The sequence below is a fragment of the Micromesistius poutassou genome (assembly GCF_964030765.1).
Source record: "Micromesistius poutassou genome assembly, chromosome: 3".
Lineage (NCBI taxonomy): Eukaryota > Metazoa > Chordata > Actinopteri > Gadiformes > Gadidae > Micromesistius > Micromesistius poutassou.
This window is the reverse complement of record NC_140273.1, coordinates 3,646,676-3,668,497: the sequence shown is the minus strand read 5'-3', so window position 1 is coordinate 3,668,497 and position 21,822 is coordinate 3,646,676. Positions and strand designations below refer to the sequence as shown.

At 48.2% G+C, this 21,822-nt stretch overlaps 1 protein-coding gene and 1 long non-coding RNA gene across 5 annotated transcripts in view; both read right to left on the bottom strand.

Moving 5' to 3' along the window:
* Positions 1-1,432: 1,432 nt before the first annotated feature.
* LOC311340788 lies at positions 1,433-3,014 on the bottom strand. The gene is made up of 2 exons (XR_014633282.1): positions 2,895-3,014; positions 1,433-1,950 (listed from the first exon to the last, which is right to left on the bottom strand). It is a non-coding gene; the product is annotated as an uncharacterized lncRNA (long non-coding RNA).
* Positions 3,015-3,999: 985 nt separating this feature from the next.
* crebbpa (CREB binding lysine acetyltransferase a) overlaps positions 4,000-21,822 on the bottom strand; it is a 43,132-nt gene continuing 25,309 nt past the window's right edge. For 2 of the 4 annotated variants that reach the window (XM_084465669.1, XM_084465671.1), the window contains exons 9-29: positions 21,513-21,684; positions 21,167-21,229; positions 20,910-21,031; positions 19,474-19,674; positions 18,107-18,286; positions 17,267-17,396; positions 16,964-17,082; positions 16,237-16,476; positions 15,568-15,656; positions 13,438-13,518; positions 13,180-13,236; positions 12,718-12,795; positions 12,541-12,608; positions 11,915-12,065; positions 10,756-10,902; positions 10,433-10,546; positions 9,835-10,000; positions 8,919-9,086; positions 8,558-8,719; positions 7,732-8,013; positions 4,000-7,441 (exon numbers count right to left, since the gene is read on the bottom strand). In XM_084465669.1, the coding sequence (XP_084321795.1) occupies positions 5,225-7,441; positions 7,732-8,013; positions 8,558-8,719; positions 8,919-9,086; positions 9,835-10,000; positions 10,433-10,546; positions 10,756-10,902; positions 11,915-12,065; positions 12,541-12,608; positions 12,718-12,795; positions 13,180-13,236; positions 13,438-13,518; positions 15,568-15,656; positions 16,237-16,476; positions 16,964-17,082; positions 17,267-17,396; positions 18,107-18,286; positions 19,474-19,674; positions 20,910-21,031; positions 21,167-21,229; positions 21,513-21,684 (5,007 nt within the window). In that variant the 3' untranslated portion in view covers positions 4,000-5,224. Of the gene's footprint in view, positions 7,442-7,731; positions 8,014-8,557; positions 8,720-8,918; positions 9,087-9,834; positions 10,001-10,432; positions 10,547-10,755; positions 10,903-11,914; positions 12,066-12,540; positions 12,609-12,717; positions 12,796-13,179; positions 13,237-13,437; positions 13,519-15,567; positions 15,657-16,236; positions 16,477-16,963; positions 17,083-17,266; positions 17,397-18,106; positions 18,287-18,654; positions 19,018-19,473; positions 19,675-20,909; positions 21,032-21,166; positions 21,230-21,512; positions 21,685-21,822 lie in introns of all 4 variants that reach the window. The other 2 variants (XM_084465672.1, XM_084465670.1) reach the window with 2 other exon arrangements.

Below are 21,822 nucleotides of genomic sequence, written 5' to 3'. Positions count from 1 at the left end.
TACCTGGTTGGTTGAAAAATCTAAAATCATCCTCCATACCACCACCACTTGAATGTGATCAGATCGGATGTGTCGTGGCAATTCCCTTTAACAGAGATTGCGTCTAGGCCAGATGAGATTCCCACTGCAAAAAGGCACACAATACATTGGAAAGCAATTATCCTAGGTTTAATGCATGCATACATTAGACTCCTCTCTAGCAGAGTGAGTCCAGAATACAGGTTGACAGTTATTTATAGATAGTTATTTCAGATCCTCCCCATATTGCAGATGTCAATAATCAACTCAAGTGATGTTTGCCCAAAACACAGAGTTGCCTGTGTTCTTTTCAAGCAGAAGAGTGCCTAAGAGGATGTCTTCTCCTTTGTGACCGGTTTACCCAAGTACGAAGGTTAACACTATTGGTTGACTCTAAGGAAGATAGGCCGGTGACCCATAGAGAAGGGAAGGTGGGACTGCTGACCACAGCACAAGGGCATTGATTCCAAGGAGGAAGGTGGGACAGCTGACCAGAGCACATGGGATAACATTTTGACGACATCGCTCACTTGTGAGGTGGCTGAATCAAACACAAAGGTCAATGAATAGTCGACTCTGGGGAAAGGCAGGATGGCAAGACAATATGTGAAAGGAAAGAACAAGGCCTAAGTTATGAAAACAAACAACATGTAGATTTTTCCATCACAGATGTGATCACATCTTCTGTTGCCGCCAATTATTCTAAATAAGGGGTCAAATGCTGTTGGGTAGAGGAGACTTTTTAAATATAATATATTTAATGTTAAATAGGAGCGCTTCTCTTCCAGATGCACTTACTTTCTCTCCTACTCTCTTTACTTACTCACTTCTTTTTTTAATAATCTGTGTTGTTAGTGATTCCACTGTAAAAACCTTTGTGTAAGCGACTCGTTTTTCTCACTGAGTCTGTGCTCTGCCTCTGCATCAAACAAGGTGACCATGTGATCTAAAATGAAACCATGTCCGATACAGACGCTCTCTGGGACATGTGGGATGAGGTCTGCCCTTAGCTTATTTTCTATTGCACAGTTTATTTAAAGCTCAGTGTGTTATATTTCAACCGGCTCTCATCATCAAATGACCTGTACATATCTGTAGTCCATGCTGATCGATAATCATTTCATCTATACATTTACTACTACTACTACTGATATATTAAACAAATAAAACACGTTGACACGGGCGTATCTTTGTTTAAAAGAATCGTACATTGGGCCTCCCCCCTACTCATGACACCCACCCAGCCAGCCGCGCTGCGTTAGTTGGTGTCCAAACAGTAACAGTTGGAGTAGACAGAACACTGTTACTGAGGGTTTATATTCTGAAAGTCTCCCTCCTACTCATCAATCTCAAGCCTTCCGACTTTACCAATATGGTTACAACCTAATGAAATCACAGTAATAGAGGGAGACCATCCGGCTTAAGCAAAAATGTTTCAGATTTATTTAGAAATTAATGGATAACAGAAGAAATATGTGAGTGACAGTGGGCGTGTAATGCGTTGCATGATATGCAGGGAATGAGCTTTGTGTGGGTTAAGTAAAGCAACAGAAACCAATCCCAACCCAGGGCGAACCAAAGCCAAACAAACTGGCTCCATCAGGGAGAGCCAGAATCACGTGAAGCTACCAGCTGTTCTGCTGGGGGAGGGGCCGTCTTGGCCTGCTGCAACTGCCTGGCTGTTCTCTGCTTGATGAAAGCTGCCATGAGAGGGGGGTTTGACCTCAGGATGTTGAGGACTTGCTGCTGCTGCTGGGGGGAGCTAGGAGACTTGAGCACGCGGAGGAGGTCCTGGAGCGCGCTGGTAGGAGGCATGACCCTGCCCTGCATGATGGCCATCCTCCTCCTTCTCATCCTCCTGGCCCGCTGATCAGCACTATTGGCCAACTTATGCTCCTCCATGATGTAGCAGTGAACACGCAGGTCAACGTCCTGACGGCAGAGAGGGAGAGAGGACGATAGAAGTTAAGTGTAAGTTAGTTTGGGGAAAAGGGGGTGACGTTCTATTTTGCAATCTATGAGCCAGGGATGCCAAGTGGTGCTCACTGCAGAGCCAAAGGGGCGGAACTTGACCTAGTCCAGCTGATTGGGTTTTAGGTTATAGCCAATTAACCTGGTGAGGGTTATGGTAAGGTTTACAGGTTATAGTTAGGTTTAGAGAGTGTCAGTGAATCCACTGTTTCTGATGGAATTCAAACACCCTGCTCCTTTCTCAATACCCTTCTCAAGAATAACGGGCTCCTACATGGCCTTATTATGAATTCATCGTAGAAAACATTGTTTGATTTCATGCCATGTCTCACAATGTCTGCGTTGGAGAGTGGCCTCGGTTGGGATAGGCAAACTTCCAACCAATGCATCAAACTATTATATTTTTTATATTTTGAAATATTAAAAAACAGACACAAACACATGGGTTTAATAGTAGCTGCAGTTTATGTGTGATGTTGCGCCACCTACTGGTAAAGTGGTGCATTACGCTAAAGAGCATTTACTGTGACGTCCTGGAATGAGATATCGAAACCAAACTTTTTACATGTTATGCGAGGTGCACACTATGTGCATGGGAAGTTACAGGTTTTCTTACTTGTGGTTGATAGAATAATGTTCGATAATTAACATATTTTATGTTATCAAACATCGTGGTCATATTTAAGATCATACAAGTTTATAAATAAGTTGCCTTTATAGTTCATGACATGTGGCCCACATTTTCACTTTTGGTTGATTCTGAAAACATTATTGAAGTTTTTCTGAAAATATCTGAGGCGGAAGCGAACGCGGAAACGAACTCTCAACACATCCACACAGAGTATGACTAGTATGAGTATCACAGACTAACCCTAACCCTATTATACACGTCCGGGAAGCCTTACCCTCTTTCGGCAGCGATCCTCTAAATCAACGGTTGTCCAGAATCAGCTCCACACATCCTCACAATGCCGTTTCGTTAAAGGATGGGGTGGACCATCAAAGCGGGTCGGAGGGGGATGGATGGACCTAGAGGTGGAGCTAGACTAGTTCGTCCCTCCAGTCTCTACCATTTGGCTCTCCACCGAACAGCCTCCCACAGATGATGCTCACAATGGTTATCGGTTGGTTGATAAATCCTTCTCTACTGTACATTTGGTGAAATGGCTGGTGTAATGTAATGCAGTGTTGCGTAGATCGACCAGGTATATACATTGAAAACTGATCTCGAAGGAGATCGATGGCAGTGTCTGAGATGCTCAATGCTCGAGGGTCGGAGCCGTTGCCAATCGGGCTGGAATTTGTGTTTTTTATATTATTTATGGACTGCTTGTAGTCCATAACAATGTAACAATGTAGTCCATACTCTTCCTACCGCCAACCAACCATTTAGCAATATGTGATGCACATTGACACCACTTGTGATGTTAGAAGAGGCAGATTTTCAAAACTACTTGTAATGGCTTATCACACTCACACCTGGTGGTATAATAGGTCACCTTTAAGGTTACAAACCATTCAGGTTTCTTGACTTGAACAGCAAAGTCAACGTCAGCAAGCCGAGGTGCGAGTAATTCACTCTGTGGCTGGGTCATCTCCTTCATTTTGAGAGGTCGTTTTATTTCATTGGAGTTATTATTAAGGATGTATTATTGATGAGTTTGGGTCAGCTCCACTACGTCTTATAATTAACTCGGCGATTCGACTGTCATTAGGTGTTGACGACTATGCAGTCCTCACAAGAGCCGCAGTTTGCTTAATCAGTCTGCGGGGGGGTCCATGAGACGCAGCTTCCCACCACTAACATCATCAGCCTTATTGTCGCTATTCGCCACTCAAACGATATCTGATCATGCAGAAATAAAAGATACAGGTGTATACCTTCGACTCAAGCATTTGACCCCATCTGAACAATGTGCTCTGGCCAGTATAATGTATCTACAGCTCAAACTCCAAGGACCCCATAGTGAACGGTTTAGTTAAAGCTGCTTACTTACAAGTTGCTTTTCTGTTGCACAGTTTATTTAACAATATGGTATACAAGTAAGAAATGAGTCTTTAACCAGTCTATACAGTGATTTCATTCTCTCTTCCTTATATTTATAGTATTTTGCTTAATAACTTGCATGATTTACAATAGGAGAAAAAGCTTATCCCCCAATTCAAGTTTTTGTGGGAGAGGAATAAGGGTTGATAACTTTCCGGTTGTCCGCGTTCATCTCCAAACCCGCACACAGCTTGGTGTGATAACTAATCGGGACACTGTCAGACAGCCATTCCATCTCAGCTTAGAGGGCTGGTCTTTTTTTCGAGCTCTTTACAATTTACATTTTAGTGACAAAAAAAAACAACGTATGTTTCCCCCCACGCCCCCACAGTAAAGCAATCATGTTCACCCACACAATGAATGATCTTCTCCTCAAGCCTCCGACGTTTCGGACGACAGTCAGTTTCTTTTCAGCTTGCGAAGCGGGCTCACCTTGTCGGGGTTTTGTGTCTGCGTCAGTGTCATCATGTGCGCCTGCATACATGTCCTTGTGTAACAAAAAAAAAAAAAAAAAAACGGACTTTATCCATTTCCTATTTCCGTATGAGCGAGTGCTGCTCAGACACCACGAGAAAAGGGGGAATTCTTCCTTCCTGCACCACGCATCGTCTGGCAGAGCGCTAGAACACAAGGCTGCAATGACCAGGAATGAGTTTAAAGAGAACCTGGCCCATAACAAAAACAAATCATTTTACAGTTTTAAACACAAAAACGGTTGACTTTTTTTTCCCAAAGGTACAAAATAAAAATGTATGAACAACATTAATTGCGGTTTTTGCACTTTTTTTTCTTAAAAAAAAAATACATGAGAAAGGCATGAAAGCATACCAAAACAAAACCAAAATAGAACAAATATCGAGCACATTTGGTCTCAACCAAAAATATATATATATATATATTCTTTGTGATTCAACTGATTTTAAGAACACCATTTGCAAATCCCTCAACATTTTAAGAAATGTTGACATTGGTTTCTCATCATCTCCCCCCACCCCCCCCCCCCAATGTATCCTGTGTACAACTGTCCCCACTTTTTACACGTCAGTACAAAAAGTGATCTCAACTTTAGAAAGACGAACAAAGCCCTCTGACAGACGGAGAGTCCAGCGTGGGAGGAACACCCCCCCCCCCCCCCCCCCCCCCCCCGGGGTGCAGGACGGGGAACACATTGCACACAACTCGGTGCTGCTACAACCCCTCCACAAACTTCTCTAAAGTGTCCCCGGTCGCATCCCCCCCCGACCCCAAGTCGCCGCCGAGCCCCCCCCTGGCGGGGGTGTTGAGCTGCGGCAGCATGGCGCTCTGCTCCGGGGTCCCCATGTGTCCCTGCTCCAGGGGCCCTCCGAGGCCCGGGCGGGGGGACCCTGCATGTTGGGGAGAGGGCTGGGGCTGCTGCAAGGGGCTGGAATGTGGCGGTGGCTGTTGCGAGGCGGGACACGGGGACTGGGCGGACGCCGGGGATCGAACCTGGTTACCGAGCGTGTTGGCCAGGGCGGGTGGCCCGGGCAGGTGGGCTCCGCCCTGGGGCTGCAGGTGGGATTGGGGGCTCATGGCGCTCGGCGAGCCCATCTGCTGCTTGAGGACGGCTTGTTGCTGCTGGGGGAGCTGCTGCTGCTGCTGGAGCAGGCGCTGATGGAGCAAGTTCTGGGGGGAGTCCATCCCGATGCCGGGCTGGCCGATCTGAGCCATGGGAGGGAGCTGGCCCATGGCTCCCGTAGCTGCTCCTGAACCTGCCTGCATGGCCAGCTGCTGCTGCTGCTGCTGGATGCGGAGCTGGGAGTAGGGGGCTGCCGTGCCCTGGGCTTGCGGGGGGAACTGGCCAGGGTGGCCTTGAGGCATCACTCCCTGCTGCTGCTGCTGCTGCCTTAAAAGCTGCCGACGGTAGAGCTCCTGGATCTGAGCGTTGGAGTTGTGAGCTGGGTTTATCAGCTGTCCCTGGGGGCCCAATGCAGTCATACCTGGGTTGGCAGGCTGCTGCGTTTGTTGTAGGGGCATTCCAGGCCTTGGCACAGCCACTCCCTGCATGGCCAGGGCCTGCAGGGCCGGTAAGCCTGCCGGCTGCTGCTGCTGCCCCACTTGTTGTGGCTGCTGGGGCTGGTTGGCGTGGTACTTGGCTGTTCTCTGTTTGATGAAAGCTGCCATGAGCTGGGGGTTGGACTTGAGGATGTTGAGGACTTGCTGCTGCTGCTGGGGCGAGCTCGGAGACTTGAGCGTGCGGAGGAGGTCCTGGAGCGCGTTGGGTGCGATGTTGCCGGGCCTCTGCGGGGTTTGTGGCCGGACACCAGGCTGCTGAGGAACCAGCATCCTCTGGGCCTGTTGTGGGGGCTGCTGCCCTTGGGGCATCATGGCTCTCTGCATGGTCAGGGCCTGTTGTGGGGACTGACCCGGAGCAAGGCCTGGTTGCTGAGGCTGTGCAGCCTGCATCTGGCCCCCGGCTCCAGGCCACTGTCCTGGTGCTATGTTGGGTTGCATCACCTGCGGGGCCCGGGGCCCTGGTACCATCTGCATCGGCGGTTGCATGGGTCCGGCCGTACGCTGCTGCTGCTGCTGCTGCTGTGGGCTGATGGGCAGGCCGTTCACGTTGACTCGGTAGTTCTGCTGGTTCTGCTGGGCCTGAGCCATCAACTCAATGTGCCGCGCCATCTTAATGGCGGCCAGCGGAGCCTGCTGCTGCTGTGGGGGCTGGGGTTGAGGTGGGGCCGGCTGTGGGAGAGGGGACTGCTGCTGGTGCAAAGGGGAGGCCTGGGGGCCAGGCTTACCCTGAGACACCGGAGCTGGAGGCTGGCCATTTCGTGGAGTGTTGGCGAAAGAGGGGGACATAACCGCCACTGCACTGGGGGTCTGGGGCTGGTTGGAGAGCGGTTGCTGGGGCGTCTGAGGGGTGCTAGGCTGGGGGAGGGGGTTGGGAGTACTGGGGGTGCTGGAGGCTGGTGGGGAAGGAAGAGGCATGACCCGGCCCTGCATGGTGGCCATCCTCCGCCTCATCATCTGGGCCTGCTGCAGCCGGTGCTGCAGCTGCTGCTGCCGCAACTTGTGCTTGATGTTGAGGCAGAAGGGAACGGGACACTTGTTCTCCTGGCAGTGCTTGGCGTGGTAGCAGCACAGGGCGATCAGCTGCTTGCACACGGGGCAGCCGCCGTTGGTCTTGCGCTTGCAGACCTTGGTGTGCTGCACCACCCTCTTCATCTTCTGGCAGGACGGCAGGGAGCAGTTGGCGTTGCGACACTGGCAGGCGTGCACCAGGGACTGGATGCAGCGCTGGATGCTCAGACGCCGGCTCTCCTGGGGGCTCTTGGAGGCCTCGCCCCCCTGGCTGTTGCTGTCGTCGTCCAGACCCAGGCCCCACTTGACCATCTTATGCTCGTGGCCTTTAGCGGCGTAGCAGTTAATGCACAGGTCAAAGTCCTGAGGAGAAGACGATCGAAACCATGAGTTTGGGAGTCAAACACATTTTAACAATGAACACATCCTTGTGGTCAACTGATCTGATTCAGCATACATCTAGGCGGACACCTATGTCACACACTAACACAGATCTTCAAAAGGCTTGAAATGGCTAATCACACTCAGACCTGGTGGCCAGATATCACCCCTTTAAAAAGGTTCCTCGTAATACGAACCACTCCAGTGTAACCCAGCCCCAACATGCCCTGCTGCGTCACCCCCCCCCCCCCACCGGACCCAGAGAGCCTCACCTCGCAAACGGTGCAGTGCCAGCGCGTCTCCACGTGGTGCTTGCACTCGTTGCAGGTGTAGACGAAGCGGTCCTGGCCCTGGTTGTGCAGCTCCACCAGCATGCACATGGAGCTCCACTTGCAGCGCCGCAGCGAGCTGAACTCCCAATGCTTGTCCCGGGCCAGCGTCAGGAAGGCGTCGCGGCCGTCCATCAGGTCACAGGTCAGCAGGGGGTCCGGGTCCGAGATGGGCGGCAGGGCGTTGGCCATCGGCGCAGAGTGCATGTGGATCACAAAGAATACCTGGACGGGACGGGGCGGGGCAGGGGGATGGAGGTCAAGAACTGAGTAGTCCTGCCCTGATCTCAATCCAGCAGTCCTACTGTGCTAGCACAGATCCTCTGGAGGAGGGTTTTTCCTGTTTTGTTACGGTGATATTCTACCGAAGAAAACTTGTTTGCACGAGTGGATGAAGGGGGATTTTAATGCGTGGATTTCTATAACGGCTAAACTACACAGTATAGTTTTGATACTTATACAGACACGCTTTTACAGTTAACTACTGCTGGCAGAGTTAGTGTTCACCCATTACGCACATACAGATTTCCGCAGAAAAACTATTTCTGCCCTAATCCAGATCCAATACATGTTGCATTTCCATAATGACAACTTTCTGAAAACATCTGACAAAGCAATCTCTTATAAAGAATGTTTGTCCAGAAAACTAAAGCAGTAAAGCACCAGGCAGCAAACATCCTAATCATGGTTCAGGGTACGGGTGTACAAACAACAGGGGCACCGGTGGATTCTATGAAGGGAGCTCTCTGCAGACGCAACGGGGGCTTACCTCTTTGTGCTTCTCCAGGGAGGCGTAGAGCTTCTGGGACAGGTCGTTGGCTACATTCGGCATTCCAGGCTTCTTCTTGTTTGCCCGGCTCAAGCTACCCTTGTTCTTATTGGTCTTCTTGCTGTTTTTCTTCTTGCCATTTTTGCTGTCACTTGGTGTGCCCTGAGGATGAAAAAGTGGGGAGAGAACGAGAGGGGGTGAGGATCTTCTCACCCGTTTCGAGTAGACACATCAACGTGTTGCTGCCGCGAGCTACCCTCAAAGTAGATTTTTATCTTGTTTAGCACAAATGGGTAAAAACAAATGCAGTCTGCTGAGCTGCGACTGAAGAGTTATCCTGTGAGAATGACCCTGTTCTTACCTCTGGCGTCTCACACGTAGCCGTGTTCTCCTCCTTCTTGCGCTCCTCTTCCTCCTGCTCCAGCTCCTTGATGCTCTCCTCCAGCACGTTGGGCCAGAAGTCTCCTTCAAAGTAGGGCAGCTCGTTAGCGCTGGTCACCCGGTCCTCCGTGGCCTGCTTGAAGATGTCCTGGGTGGAACACAAGCAAAGCAACGTCAGGTTCAACAGCCCATGCACAATCATTTGTAGGCAAGAGTATACTTATGTGCACAAGATCGCAAAACAGCAGACAGCGTTTCCTCTGGTTGAGGAAACCATGATCGTCTGCTGGCATGGTGAAAGACAATGAGTGACTTTTGTTTTCCAACAATGTAATACCCTCAATTATATTAATGTTGGGCAAATTACACTTCTAATGTTAGGCCTCTGAAATGCTAGATGAGAAAACCCTAGTATAAAGTGTACAGAACAATAAAGCAAATTCCTTCTCATCTCATAAATCTGCATGTCTAAGTACCAGGTATCCCATTGTCATTTCTGGAGAGCACAACAGGAAAGTTGGCTTGTTATGGTCAGACTTTGCTTTAAGCAGGGATATGAGCTGACACAGTGGCACATGGTTTCATGAAGAAGGTCCTTGTTTACAAACGGCCTCCTTTATGAAACATGGTTTCATGAAGAAGTTCATGGTTTACAAACAGTCTACTCTGTGAAGATGAGCTGCTTTGTTTATTAAGGAGGACGTTCTTATCCTAGAACCAAAAATGCAGGTATCACAGCTGATAAGCATGCAATAATCCTGCTGCAACAAAAAGAGAGCAGGGACTGATCGATAATAGTCTGGCGGGGAGGGGTCAGAGTAACATGCTTGTGAGACCGCTGCCATGATGGCAACCACTCCTGAAAGACCGACCCAAATATGGCTGTGACCTTTTACCTTGTAGTCATGGAGGATCCTCTCGGCGAAGGCCTTGTCCAACATCTTCCTGTACCACTCCTGCAGCCTCTTGGGCTTAGGGATCTTCTGGTCCGCAGGGTGGCAATGGAAGATGTAGTCGTCTCCTTCGCTGGGCGGGCAGGCCCAGATGTGCCCCTGGGAATAGCTGCAGAGAAAAGGGTTTCAGAATCAGGAGATTTGACCACAAGACCTTCTCGGCAGCACCAGGCCGGTCTGGGATCAGATAATAGAAGTAAACGCAGCAGAAAAACCTCACTCTTTAAAAGGTCCCATGTTATACCACCAGGTATGAGCCGTTACAAGCCGTTTTGAAAATCTGGCTCTTCTGGCATCAGAAGTGGGCGTGTCCACCTACATGTGTGACGGATAGATGAGCAACGTTTGCTACAGTCCACTGGGTAGGCTGGTAGACTGATCTATCCAGCGTACATCTAGGTGGACACGCCCACTTGTGATGTCAGAAGAGCCAGATTTTCAAAATGGCTTGTAACGGCTAATCACACTCACACCTGGTGGCATGCCATGGGACCTTTAACAGGATATAAAAAGGCAGTGACAGCAGGAGAGGGCGACTTACCCAAGTTTCTTGACGTATTCTAGGTAGCCGATGAGAATTTCGTGGTAGACCGCCGTTCGCAGCAGCCGAGGTCTGAAGAAGTGAATACTGTCGAGGTACGATATGTAGACCCGTCTGTGATGGGAGAGGAGGGGCACAAGATGTAGTCTGGGAGACGGTAGAACTGAACCAAACACACAATGAGGTTGCATTGACAGACCATCAACATGTCTTTGCCTTAAATCTATTTAGCTGTGTGGTTAATCCGAAAGGTTTTCCAGGTGGTGTAGGAAACAACAGTCTGAAATGCAGATGCATCGTGGGGTTTTCAACACAGCACTGACCTGGTGTTTGGGAAGGCGCATTCGGAGCCATACTCCTGCACGTGCATGCCGAAGAAGCACACGTCCGTTCCATCAATCTCTTCGAAGGCAAAAAGTGCTTTGGTTCTGTAGGGGAAGGATTCTGGCATATCGCCGGTGTCCACAAACCTGTCATGTGGAAAATAAACAGGAGGCTTAAATCACAGGTTCTTTACATGAATCACTCCACGGAAGGAGTGATATTTGATGTAAATTAGGTTGCTTGGGTTGTCAAGAGAGCGTTTCCCTCTTTAAGTTTAATGCTCGAGATCCATTCAAGCAATTATTTGTTTCATCTGTATTTACATTCATCGGTTAACTGCAAAGGGACAAGCAGTGTTTCTGACTCAAGAGTTAGTGTCCCTCTGAGACCAGACAGGGTGTGTGTGTGTGTGTGTGTGTGAGGGCCCTCTAGTCAAACAACATGATAGAACACAGCCTTAATGGGAGACTTGTGTATTCACTTTGAAGGATAACAAGAGTCAGGCGCACGTTGTAATGCAGACGACAAAGGGAAATGCGCAACCGTTCCGCTCTGTATTTACCAATGGTGGTTTTTAGGAGTTTCATATTGCATATTGAACATCCTCAGGTTAAGGATTTTTTTAGCACAACTTTAAGGTGTGGTCCAAAGAGACCAGCCAGGAGGAGCCATTGTGGAACACAACCCAACAGCACAACATGGACCCACTAGTTCCACATTCACACAATGGAACAATGCTTTGGTTTGAGCCTACAGCTTACATAGCACATAGACAATAATAATGGATGTTAAAAAGGATATAATAACCAAGGAAATTGGAGGAGGCAACTCAACTTATAAGTAATCATTTCACTATTCCAAAATTATAATGAAGCCTTTCCAATCAAAAGAGAACATTTATACTTAATTTAAAATCCCATGGTGATATCTGGTCTCACATCCCAATATGCATATTATTATATAATCCAAGACGATATCTATTTTATTATTGGGATATGTTAATCTTTGTATAATCCAGACCATATCTAGTTTAATATCTGGATACGTTTATCATTATATAATCCAGATGAGATCTAGTTTAATATTGTGATAAATTGAACATTATATAATCCCAGACAATATCGTTTCAATACCGAGATACAGGCGGAGCTTCCTCACCTGGCTTTCATGCCGGGTTTCACCTCCACCGTTTTGTCGGAGCTGGCCACCACTCGCACAAACACCTCTCCGGCCTCGGGGTGGTTCTGCCTCTTCAAGTACTTATTCACACGGTCCTCTATGTACATGCCCAGGCGCGTGGTCTGCAGCCCTATAGAACCACAAACACACACACACATCAGGAACGCACAACAACCGCATTACTTCTGTAAGCACGCAGCAGACTTCAGATACAAAAAACTCATTTGTATGCTTTCCAGTAAGGCACACGCGCGCTTATATAGTCCTTCCAATTATTGGTGTGAAAACGGCACTGGAGTGTTCACAGTGTTTGTTGGACACTATAGCGGCACGGAGGGGATACCATTAGCCCAGAATAACGGAAACTACAAAGCCAACCACGAGTCGAGGCAACTGCTGGAATGCCTCTAGCTGGGGCAACCTCAAAGGAACACATGGGGCCCATATGGAGAAGAAAGGTACGATACACAGAACAGGCCGGCTTTCTTCTGCCTCACCGGGTGTCCTGAGCTACTGCACACTGCACTCTGACTGGCATTCGGAAGAAAGACCACGCACCAAACACAGTGTGTGAGAGGATGGGTCGAGGAGGAGATATGACTCACTTTTTGCAGAGAACTTGTTGTCCTTCCGTGTTTTACCGCTCTTCTTTAAACAGTTGTCACAGATGAAGCTGTGAAAGGGCGAGGAACATAAAAGAGTTAGTGGTCTCCGTGATTACCATGGTGACAAAGAAGACGGTTCTGGCTAATGTAAATGGAGACATGAGGGTGAGGACTTACCCAGAGGGCCAGATGACGTCGTAGTGTAGGACGCAAATTTGGTGCATCTTGCGTCCACAATCTTTACATTCAACAAACCTGCACAAAATAACACATTTCTGAATGGATCGGTCAGGTGAATGTGTGGCCTAGACTCAAGGGACCGCAGAAAAACGGTTCTGACATCCACCATGATTATATGATTTTGTATCGCGGTGCAAGTAGTGCCGTTGTATGGCTGTTGGTGTTGAAACAGCTACATGGAGCGAGCAAAAAGATCGCCTCAGCCAGTTGAACTTTCCTCCAGTTCTTACTCCACACCAAGTGTGCATTTGTTTTAGGATAACAAAATGTGTTTCGTAAGCACTTTTGATGCAACAGCAAAGCATTGCATATGGGGAGGAATATCAAAAGGTTATTGGTGTTTTATTAAAAGTTTTCATCCTGGGTCTCAAATCCTGCTCACAACATATTCATACTTACGGTTCTTGGTCTAGTGTGTCGTTCTTCTTTCTTTCAAACTGATCTTTAGATATCATTCTACAGTGGCAAAGAGCGAGAGTGAGAGAGAAAGAGAGAGAGAGATGAACATAGATTAACAATACTACCTTGGACAAAACGTAATGCAATGATACTCAAAAAAAAGAGTTAATCTGGTACACATGATCAAAACACTGAATATCAAGTAAATCCCGATCCACATGTTTCAGGTGGATGATGCACATCACTAGGTTTTCTTACGTCTGTGGCTGCGCTGGATCGTCTCCTAACGTCACACTCTCTCCTTGGATCTCATTGAAGCACTTTTCACAGAAATGATACCTGCAGAGAAACAGGGCATTATTTCAGCTCCATCAAGGCCCACTTCACCAGGGTTGTCCTGATACCCTCATTTGGAGCACAGATAGGATACCTGTTCTGGTACTTCAGTATCAATAAGACACTGATACCACGACAAATCACTGAAAGCCAGCAACAAATGCAGTAGCAAGAGAGAATAGTGGTGGTGACCAGTTAAAGTAACTTTCATATTTAAGAATAGTTTGACCTCTGTATGTGATGTTAAATACTAACATAAACATTAAATATAAAACCAACTTGGATGATGATTTTGTAGTGGTTAATTTAATTTCACTCCATGAAAAAAAGAAAGTGTCTTTCATTGTTTTCTATTTAAGTATCTTATTGCCAAAAAAACGTTTTGAAATGTTTGTATTGTGGTACCGGTGTACTGCACAACCATATGCTTCACAGATGTAAAATATTGCTAATTTAATTCCATACCAAGTAAATGCATGCAATATTTATTCTTACAGGAGAGTAATGTCCAGGAGCTCCAGCTAAGCGTCGTTATTATTTGTAGTTCTGACTGACATTGGGATGCAATGGCACATCACAGACAGCAGGGGGCACAAGGAAACCCAGCAAGGAGCAATTAGACAACAAGAACACAAACAATATCGACGCAATTTGTGTTCTTATCATTTTGTTTTCTGCCTGACAAAAGAATGGGGCAGCATTGTTTGAATGCAAGACTTGCTCAATGGTTGCCAGACAAAACATGCTGACGGAGAGAGCCAAAGGCTTTCTCTGTTTACAGTCTGGTTGATGGCCAGATGTTTCGTGAGTAGACCCACAACCAAACTAGTGGCTTGTTCTGCAAGGCCTTTAAGGTAATGTATTATGTGATCTTCAACACGTATTCCATTATGTTACTGTTACTGCAATAAGACAGTCATTTAGAGGAAACACACAAGTAAAGTCCCATGTTTGTGCCGGTCTTTGCCAACCAGTTTGTAAACATTCCTCTCTACTCCCAACGCAGGTAGTGTTGTTCGTGACATCGAAGTGCCTTTGTATAAACTCTGACGTCACGACCAAGGGACACAGGAGGCTAGGCGTGTGAGTGGATGTGTGGAGCTCCGTCTGGGCAGCGGTTGATGGTGGTGTCCGAGTGGGGGTTAGGCTTCTCGGACACTTCAAGTACAACACCACACACACGTGGTATGTGGCGCATTCCATATACAACATCGCTCATTATGATGCACCTAGACAAGGACGGTAGCAGTTTGAGCTGAAACAGGGGGTTTCCCTTACACTTCAAGACATCCTCATCCGATCCAAGGATAATAACTAGGATGCGTGATTGTTCAAGGACTTTTTATTTAGTTGTGTCTCAAATAATACTTATAGAAGGTAATAAGTCATAAGTTAAGTAGGTCATCTGAATCATGTTGCTGGAGGCACGGATCTGTATGCGTGTGATAGTCACGAACTTGGCCAGAGTTAGTAAACCTCTAGTACCTAACCTTAGTAATACCGTTGGGAAAACAAGCTAACACATCCTATCTGGACACTGAAGTTCTTTAAAGAAGTGACTGTAAGGTTAACCAATCAACCCCTTGTAGAGATAAAACTATTGAAACCCCCATCCGAAAGCATCACCCACTCACACAAAGTAATATCTCAGTGTGAAACGGGAAACAAAGTGTAACTATATCAGTTCAGTTTTTGGTTTCTACTTTCCGGCCCAGGCTCTGTGCCCTCTCCCTCCCAAGTTCAGCTATAATATCTTAGGACTGCCGGATCCGAGATTACTTATTTGCTGCAGACTGGGAATCCAAATAAACCACATCATACATGGACTTTATTTCAACATGATCAAAGTCATGTCGATATCAAATGATGTGGGTATGTAGGTCCATGAGAGATATCATATATTTGGATTCCCAGACTGTGAATCCAAGAGAATCATAAATCACATCATAGCAAATCAAAATCGGGTCGATATCACAATGTATTACTGCAATGCTTGTTCTGGCAAGTCGGCTTTGAGCAGACAGTAAACCCACACCCAGCAGACAGACGTACCTGTTTTGGTAGCTGTAGTACGTGCCACCGGTGGGGATGGTGCACAGCTGCTTGCCGTAGCAGCAGAGGGTTTGAGGGGAGAACTCGTACTGTAGGGAGAGAGACACACATTCACTCATTAATGCTAGACACCTGGAAGCCTCCATGTTTTAAACCGGCGTTCTGAAACCTTGGTTATCAATTATGTTCCATGTTATTATAAATACTTATTGCCTATTTTCTTGGAATTTTCTGCACATACCAAATCAATTTATTCAGTAGAGAAAATCCAAGAAGATCTAATTTGAAACAAAAGTGATGGATCCAGTGAAAACATTTTCTTCAACATACCCCAGCAAGTTCCTCATGTAGCTAAAGAGGGAACCGATATATCAACACCAGACCCGTGCTGCAAAGCCTCAATATCCTATTTCAATCTCAGGTTTGTACAACATACTAGTAGTTGAATCGCAATCCTCTGAAAGGTTGCCTTTCCAGCACGTCGCTGAATCGTAGAATGAGGAAGGCACGGACCTGTATACTTCATTACAAGGTAAAATGTAGTCGCATCAGTCATTGCTGTGTGGCGATACACAAAAGTAAACACTCGGTGCATTCTTACTTTGGCACTGAAGTTACTTGTTATTATAATCTCTACAGTCTTGTATCTTCCCAGCCGATCTGCCTCACCTTTCGCCCGCAGCAGTAGCCCAGGCCCTGCATGACGGGGTCTATATCCGCCTCAAACACCTCGGCCAGCTTGGAGCAGTACTTGTAGACGCGGGATGTCTTGCGGTTGTACAGCCAGGCGTTGTTGAACATGAGCCACACGTCCTCCACGTACTGCCAGGGCTCCTGGTACTGGCCCGTGTCCAGCTTGCGCTTGATGGTGGACAGGTCGATGGGGGTCTTCACGATGTCGAAGTAGTCCTGCAAGGAGAGGGAATTGGGAAATCATCATCATTCTGCTATAGACGAGATGTTGTAGCTTCCATCAGACATGAAACTTTAGCAGTTAACTTGAGTCGTACACACACACACACACACACACACACACACACACACACACACACACACACACACACACACACACACACACACACACAATGTGATCGCATAAACTATCTCCTTCCATATGACAGGTAAAATAGGTTTTAGGTGTGTAAAGTCTACTCCCAGGTTAGGGGTAAAATACGTCTTAGGTATGTATTGCATACTCCCAGGTAAAGGTTAAATATGTTTGACACAGACGGTACAAACTTTCGTCGAACAAAGGTGGCAAGGATCATTATAACAGTGAGAAAATTGGGATCTCACAAAATATTAAAGTGGGAAACTCTTTCTGGATTCCTGCCTTGATTAACAATGCTGAGGACAGTGTCTGACTTCTGCTGGTCTCTTGTGTGTTGCTACCCACCGGGATGCCTAGCTGCATGGGGTCTACGGGCTGTCTGAAGGGGAGCGACTCCGGGTCCTGCCGGTAAAGAGACTCCAGCGTGGGCATCAGAGCCTGCCGCAGCTCCTCTGGTTTAAAGACTGCCGGAGGAGCAGAGGGAGAGATGAGGAGGAGTGGAGACAGACGGTGAAAGAGGGGCAGACAAGTAGGCGAGATAAAAGCTCAGTAAAAACACTGCATGGATCATTAAGAGCAGCAGGAACTGAACGTGTATGAACATCAGATTTTACAGTCGTGCGTGGCCGGTGCGGACTGCAGACTCACTTTTCCTCCGGGACTGAGAGGGGGACGAGGAGGTCGTGCTGTTGGCTGCTCCTCGGTCGTCATCGTCTTTAGGCTCGACCTTCATCTCCGGCTTCTTCTCATCCACCTCCATTGGCTCCTGCTTCTCCTTCTTGAAGGGGGCCCAAAGTTAGTATTGTCTGCATCTGCATTGTCTGCATGAAATTAATTTGCTGGTGTGAACTCACTCTTCAGTGTGCAAGTCTTCCCATTCCAGGGTTTCCCACAGCACTTTACAGCTTAGGTGGCCGCGTAAGCAACACACGCTTGTTTCAGTTGTTATTTTGACAATGTTGTTTAGCAGCCCCCCCCCACCCCCCTCTGATGGCAAACCCCACCACCTTAACCCACACATTTTCTGCGGGAAACCCTGCATTCCAAGTGTGTCCATTTAGGTAGCCAAACTTTACCTCAAAATATCATGTGATATACACAAGTAATCAAAAACTTATAAAGACTTATCTACAGAGATTTGTACACACCCAAATTCCTCGCCCACGGGCAAACTTGTGTCTCCGTAACCTTGCTTAGCAGGGAGTATTTTTTTAGGTTTTAGAGTGGGAAGCCCATGAGGAGTCCAACGTGGCCTAGTTCTTTGTATGAACCCTTTCCTGCCTTAAACCGGTTTTTAATGGCTTTTCATAGGGATTTATAACAAACAGACATTTCACAAGACAAAAGGATGAAAGAAGTTCGAGAATGTATCATTTGAAAACAATCAAAGACGCTGGACAGGAACATTCCTGAACAATAAACAAAGTTAAAAAAGAGCAGCGTCAATAAATTGGACCAGTTGCACCATCGGCCTCGACTGAAGTTCACCTCGGTTTTGGACTCCATCTTGCTGGAGACAGGCTCAAACTCCTGCTTGACGTGGCGAACCTCTGCCTTGTTCTCCTGGACAGGGAGGTCGGCCACGGCATGCTGAGAGTGCAGGTCAGCGCTGGCCGCCGAGGCCGGTGTGGGAACCCGGTTCTCCAGACTGGCTGCGCTTTGAGACAGCTTGGACCAGGGGAGGAAGAGACGGAGCGCCGGGAGGAGAACAGATATGGAAAGGGTGGAGAGAGAAGAATGTTTAGGACTTGGGTCACCACTCCCAGGATCAGGAACATCAACATGCAAGGTAGGGGCTAGACACCAGACACCGCTCATTTGCATTTAACTCCTCCCCCAAAGTTGACGAACGCCATATAGACATATTCCCAGTGTGATGTCGGCTACGAACAAGAGTGGAAAGCAAGGCAGGTTACGAGACCCAAACACTCAATGTGGCTGGTACATGGAGGTCAGACGAATGGGTGGGTGGGGTGGGGTGGGGGGGCGGGGGGCGTGGTTCAGAGAGGAGGGCATGCGAAGGATCTCGGTCTCACCGGCGTGGTGGGGGGCTGCGTCTGGGCCGCGGCGGGGGGCTCCGGCTGGGTTTGGGACTGGGTGGGGCGGGGCGGGGTGGCCCCCTGAGCAGGGGCGGGGCCAGGGAGGGTGGGGGTCGGGGTGGGGGTCGGGGTGGGGGTGGAGCTGCGGCTGGAAGACTGGGGGTGTGGCATGTTAGTGGCCACCGCGACCAGGGAGGCGGAGGAGGAGGTGGCAGCGGCGGGCGGGGGCGTGGAGTGCAAGGGATTCTGGGAGGAGACTACTAGCTGTGTGCCCAGCGAGGGGCCAAGTGCATTCATGGGGAGGTTAGTGCCCTGCTGGGGCTGCTGCTGCTGCTGCGGCTGTTGAGGCTGCGGCTGCTGCTGGAGAGAAGGACAAACATGGAGAGCGGGCGGATAAACAGACGCACACGAGAAGCGGACGCACACACACACACACACACACACACACACACACACACACACACACACACACACACACACACACACACACACACACACACACACACACACACACACACACACACACACACACACACACACACACACACAGGTCAGAAGATCAGACCAGAGGCGGACAAACGTGTACAACACAACACAGAAAGATTTGGCGTTTAGAGGCAACACGGTGGGGATGAGATTAATTTCAGGATGGACGTTGTTTGATTTGGTTAAAGAATGAGGTTGTTAAGTAGTAGCTAGTCTAGCGAACGCAACATAACCGCCTGCTCACAAAAGAGGCAAGCGGACTTGCTATGCCCGCTGTAAGGCATTCGGCCAACACATCCCATGGACCCCGTCTTGCGTTGCCTCCTTTACCTGCGTGACTGCTGCCTGGGCCTGGGGTTGACCCATTGCCGGCCCCCCGGGGACATTCAGGGCTCCCGTGGTGGAGCCCGGGGGGAACTGCTTCTGGGCCAGGAAGGGTCCCTGGCCCGCCGTCTGGCCCACCATGCTGCCTCCGCTGTGGGCCGCCATCATGCCCTGGGCCTGGGGCATCCGGGACGGAGACATGCCCATCTAAAGTGCACCACAGGAGGACCGACGTTAAGGAACCAGCAAGTGAATCTGTTTGTTCTACATCTTCCTCTGCACCAGTCGTACCAGAGCTGACGGGTCATGTGCCCGCTGTGATGATTTACATCCTACTGAGTAGCCCCAGCATCATGCACAGCTCACAAAAATGTTTTGCTCTTAATTCGGCTGCATAAATAAGCTCACACGCAAATACACACATACGTAATATGTGTATAGGGAAACACTTTTAGCCGACGTTTAGACTTAACGTCTGTTGTCATGGCAACTTTTATCAACAACCAAGAGCAAGCTGTGTAGACCATGGCTTTCCGTCATGGATAAGAGGAAGGGGAGTGCATACATTTATTTTTGGTACTGACCCTTCAGTCAGCCTCAGGACTGTGTGGGAAGGTAAATCACAGTTTCATTCAGAGTACCCCCTAGATCAATCCACGTACTTGGCCCGTACTAGACTATGGCCTTTTTTACATTATACTAAACTGGCCTAGCTCAACTCCGTTTGACTGGTCGTCTGGTCGCCCAGAGCGGCTGGGATTTGGGTCTACATTTCAACAGGGTTAGCCGCAGACTTAGCCTATTAAGTTTTATATTTACATGTTTTGTTATGTTTACATGTTATTCTTGTTTGCATAAGGGATGCAAGAAAACCCCCAAACCTATTGCTCTGTAGGCACTTTCATGGTGAGCAAAAAATGTCCATGGTAGTTTCCACCAATTGACATATTGAAAGTTTTAATATGTTCTTTATACAGTCCATGCACACCAAAACACAGCAACGCTTTGTTGATTTAAATTTCACTTTCAGCTATGATGCTGGGTGTTCCCGGTTCATTGAACATGGTGGGAACTCCACCCATCCGGACCCGCCAGTAAACCGTAGCAAACCAACCTCTTTCAGTTTCAACCACGAAGAAGCCTTGGGGGACTATCATAAAAATGACGGCATGTGTTTAGGACTACTTGACTAACGTTGGTCGAGTATAATAAGCAAACGTTTATTTTGTTATCATCAACACATGCCCTCATTTTTATGATAGTCTCCCAAGGTCAGCCAAGAGCCTGACGACTTATTTGTCAACTAGCGGACTATTCGGCTCAGCCCTACTTGTAATAACCAGCACTGTGAATACACTCGAGTTCCTCCAAGTCTACTGAGCCAGCCTGTGTGTCTGTATGATAAACCAGCCTTGACACCCTGTGTCGGTGCTGCTACTGACCGCTGGCACTGAGCTCATGTTGATCTGCTGTGGGTGGTTCATGGGGGACACGGCCCGCTGTCCCATGGGGGCCTGGGACATCGGGACGTTGGGAAGAGCCATAGTGTTGAACTGGTTGATCCCTGCAAGGAACAGTCAACCAATTAAGCAATCATTACATAAAGGAGCACATCATACTTCGGCGGCAAGTCACACACAAACAAACCGGGATGTACGATCACAAAGTATGTTTAGACACAATAGGACAAGTGGCGTACCTTGGGGGACCTGCATGCGGTTCAGGATCTGATTTGGCACGTTGGGAAGAGGCACGGGACCGTCTGGAGGTAATGAAGGACAGCAGGAGACATAATCAGAGGACCACGTGGACATTGTTTAACAGTCATTGCTGCTCAGACCTTTCAGCCAGTCAAAATAGGCTGCTCGATGCGCTACAGTTAGATTTGTATGAACAGATATGAGTCGTAAAGCTGAAATCCCACCACAAACACTAGATCCTTCACCATCGCTCACAGAAAATGCTTCTTTTTGGTTTTGGGGAGAGACACTCACTGGTGTCACCTCCCTGGTGGAGCATGTGTAAGATAGGTGCCGTGTACTCACTCTGTGGCCTGGGCCCCAGGGCACTGGGCAGGGGGAGACCGGGCGGCTGGGCCCCCTGTGCGGTCAGGGGGGCCTGATTAATGATCTGCTTCTGCAGCCGCGAGCGCCTCTTCTCCTCCAGTTCCTTCTGGATTTTATAGATCTTCTCAGCCAAGAAGTGGTAATACTCATCCTACAGGGAGAGGAGGGAAATTAACCAGAATATACCAAATAAACTTTAGTTTGGTTTTCTTATCACTGCTTCAATACATATTCTACAAGAGCCAAATGCCTTCCCAGAAGTGAAGCTGCCAAGGTTTGTCCTTGCAGC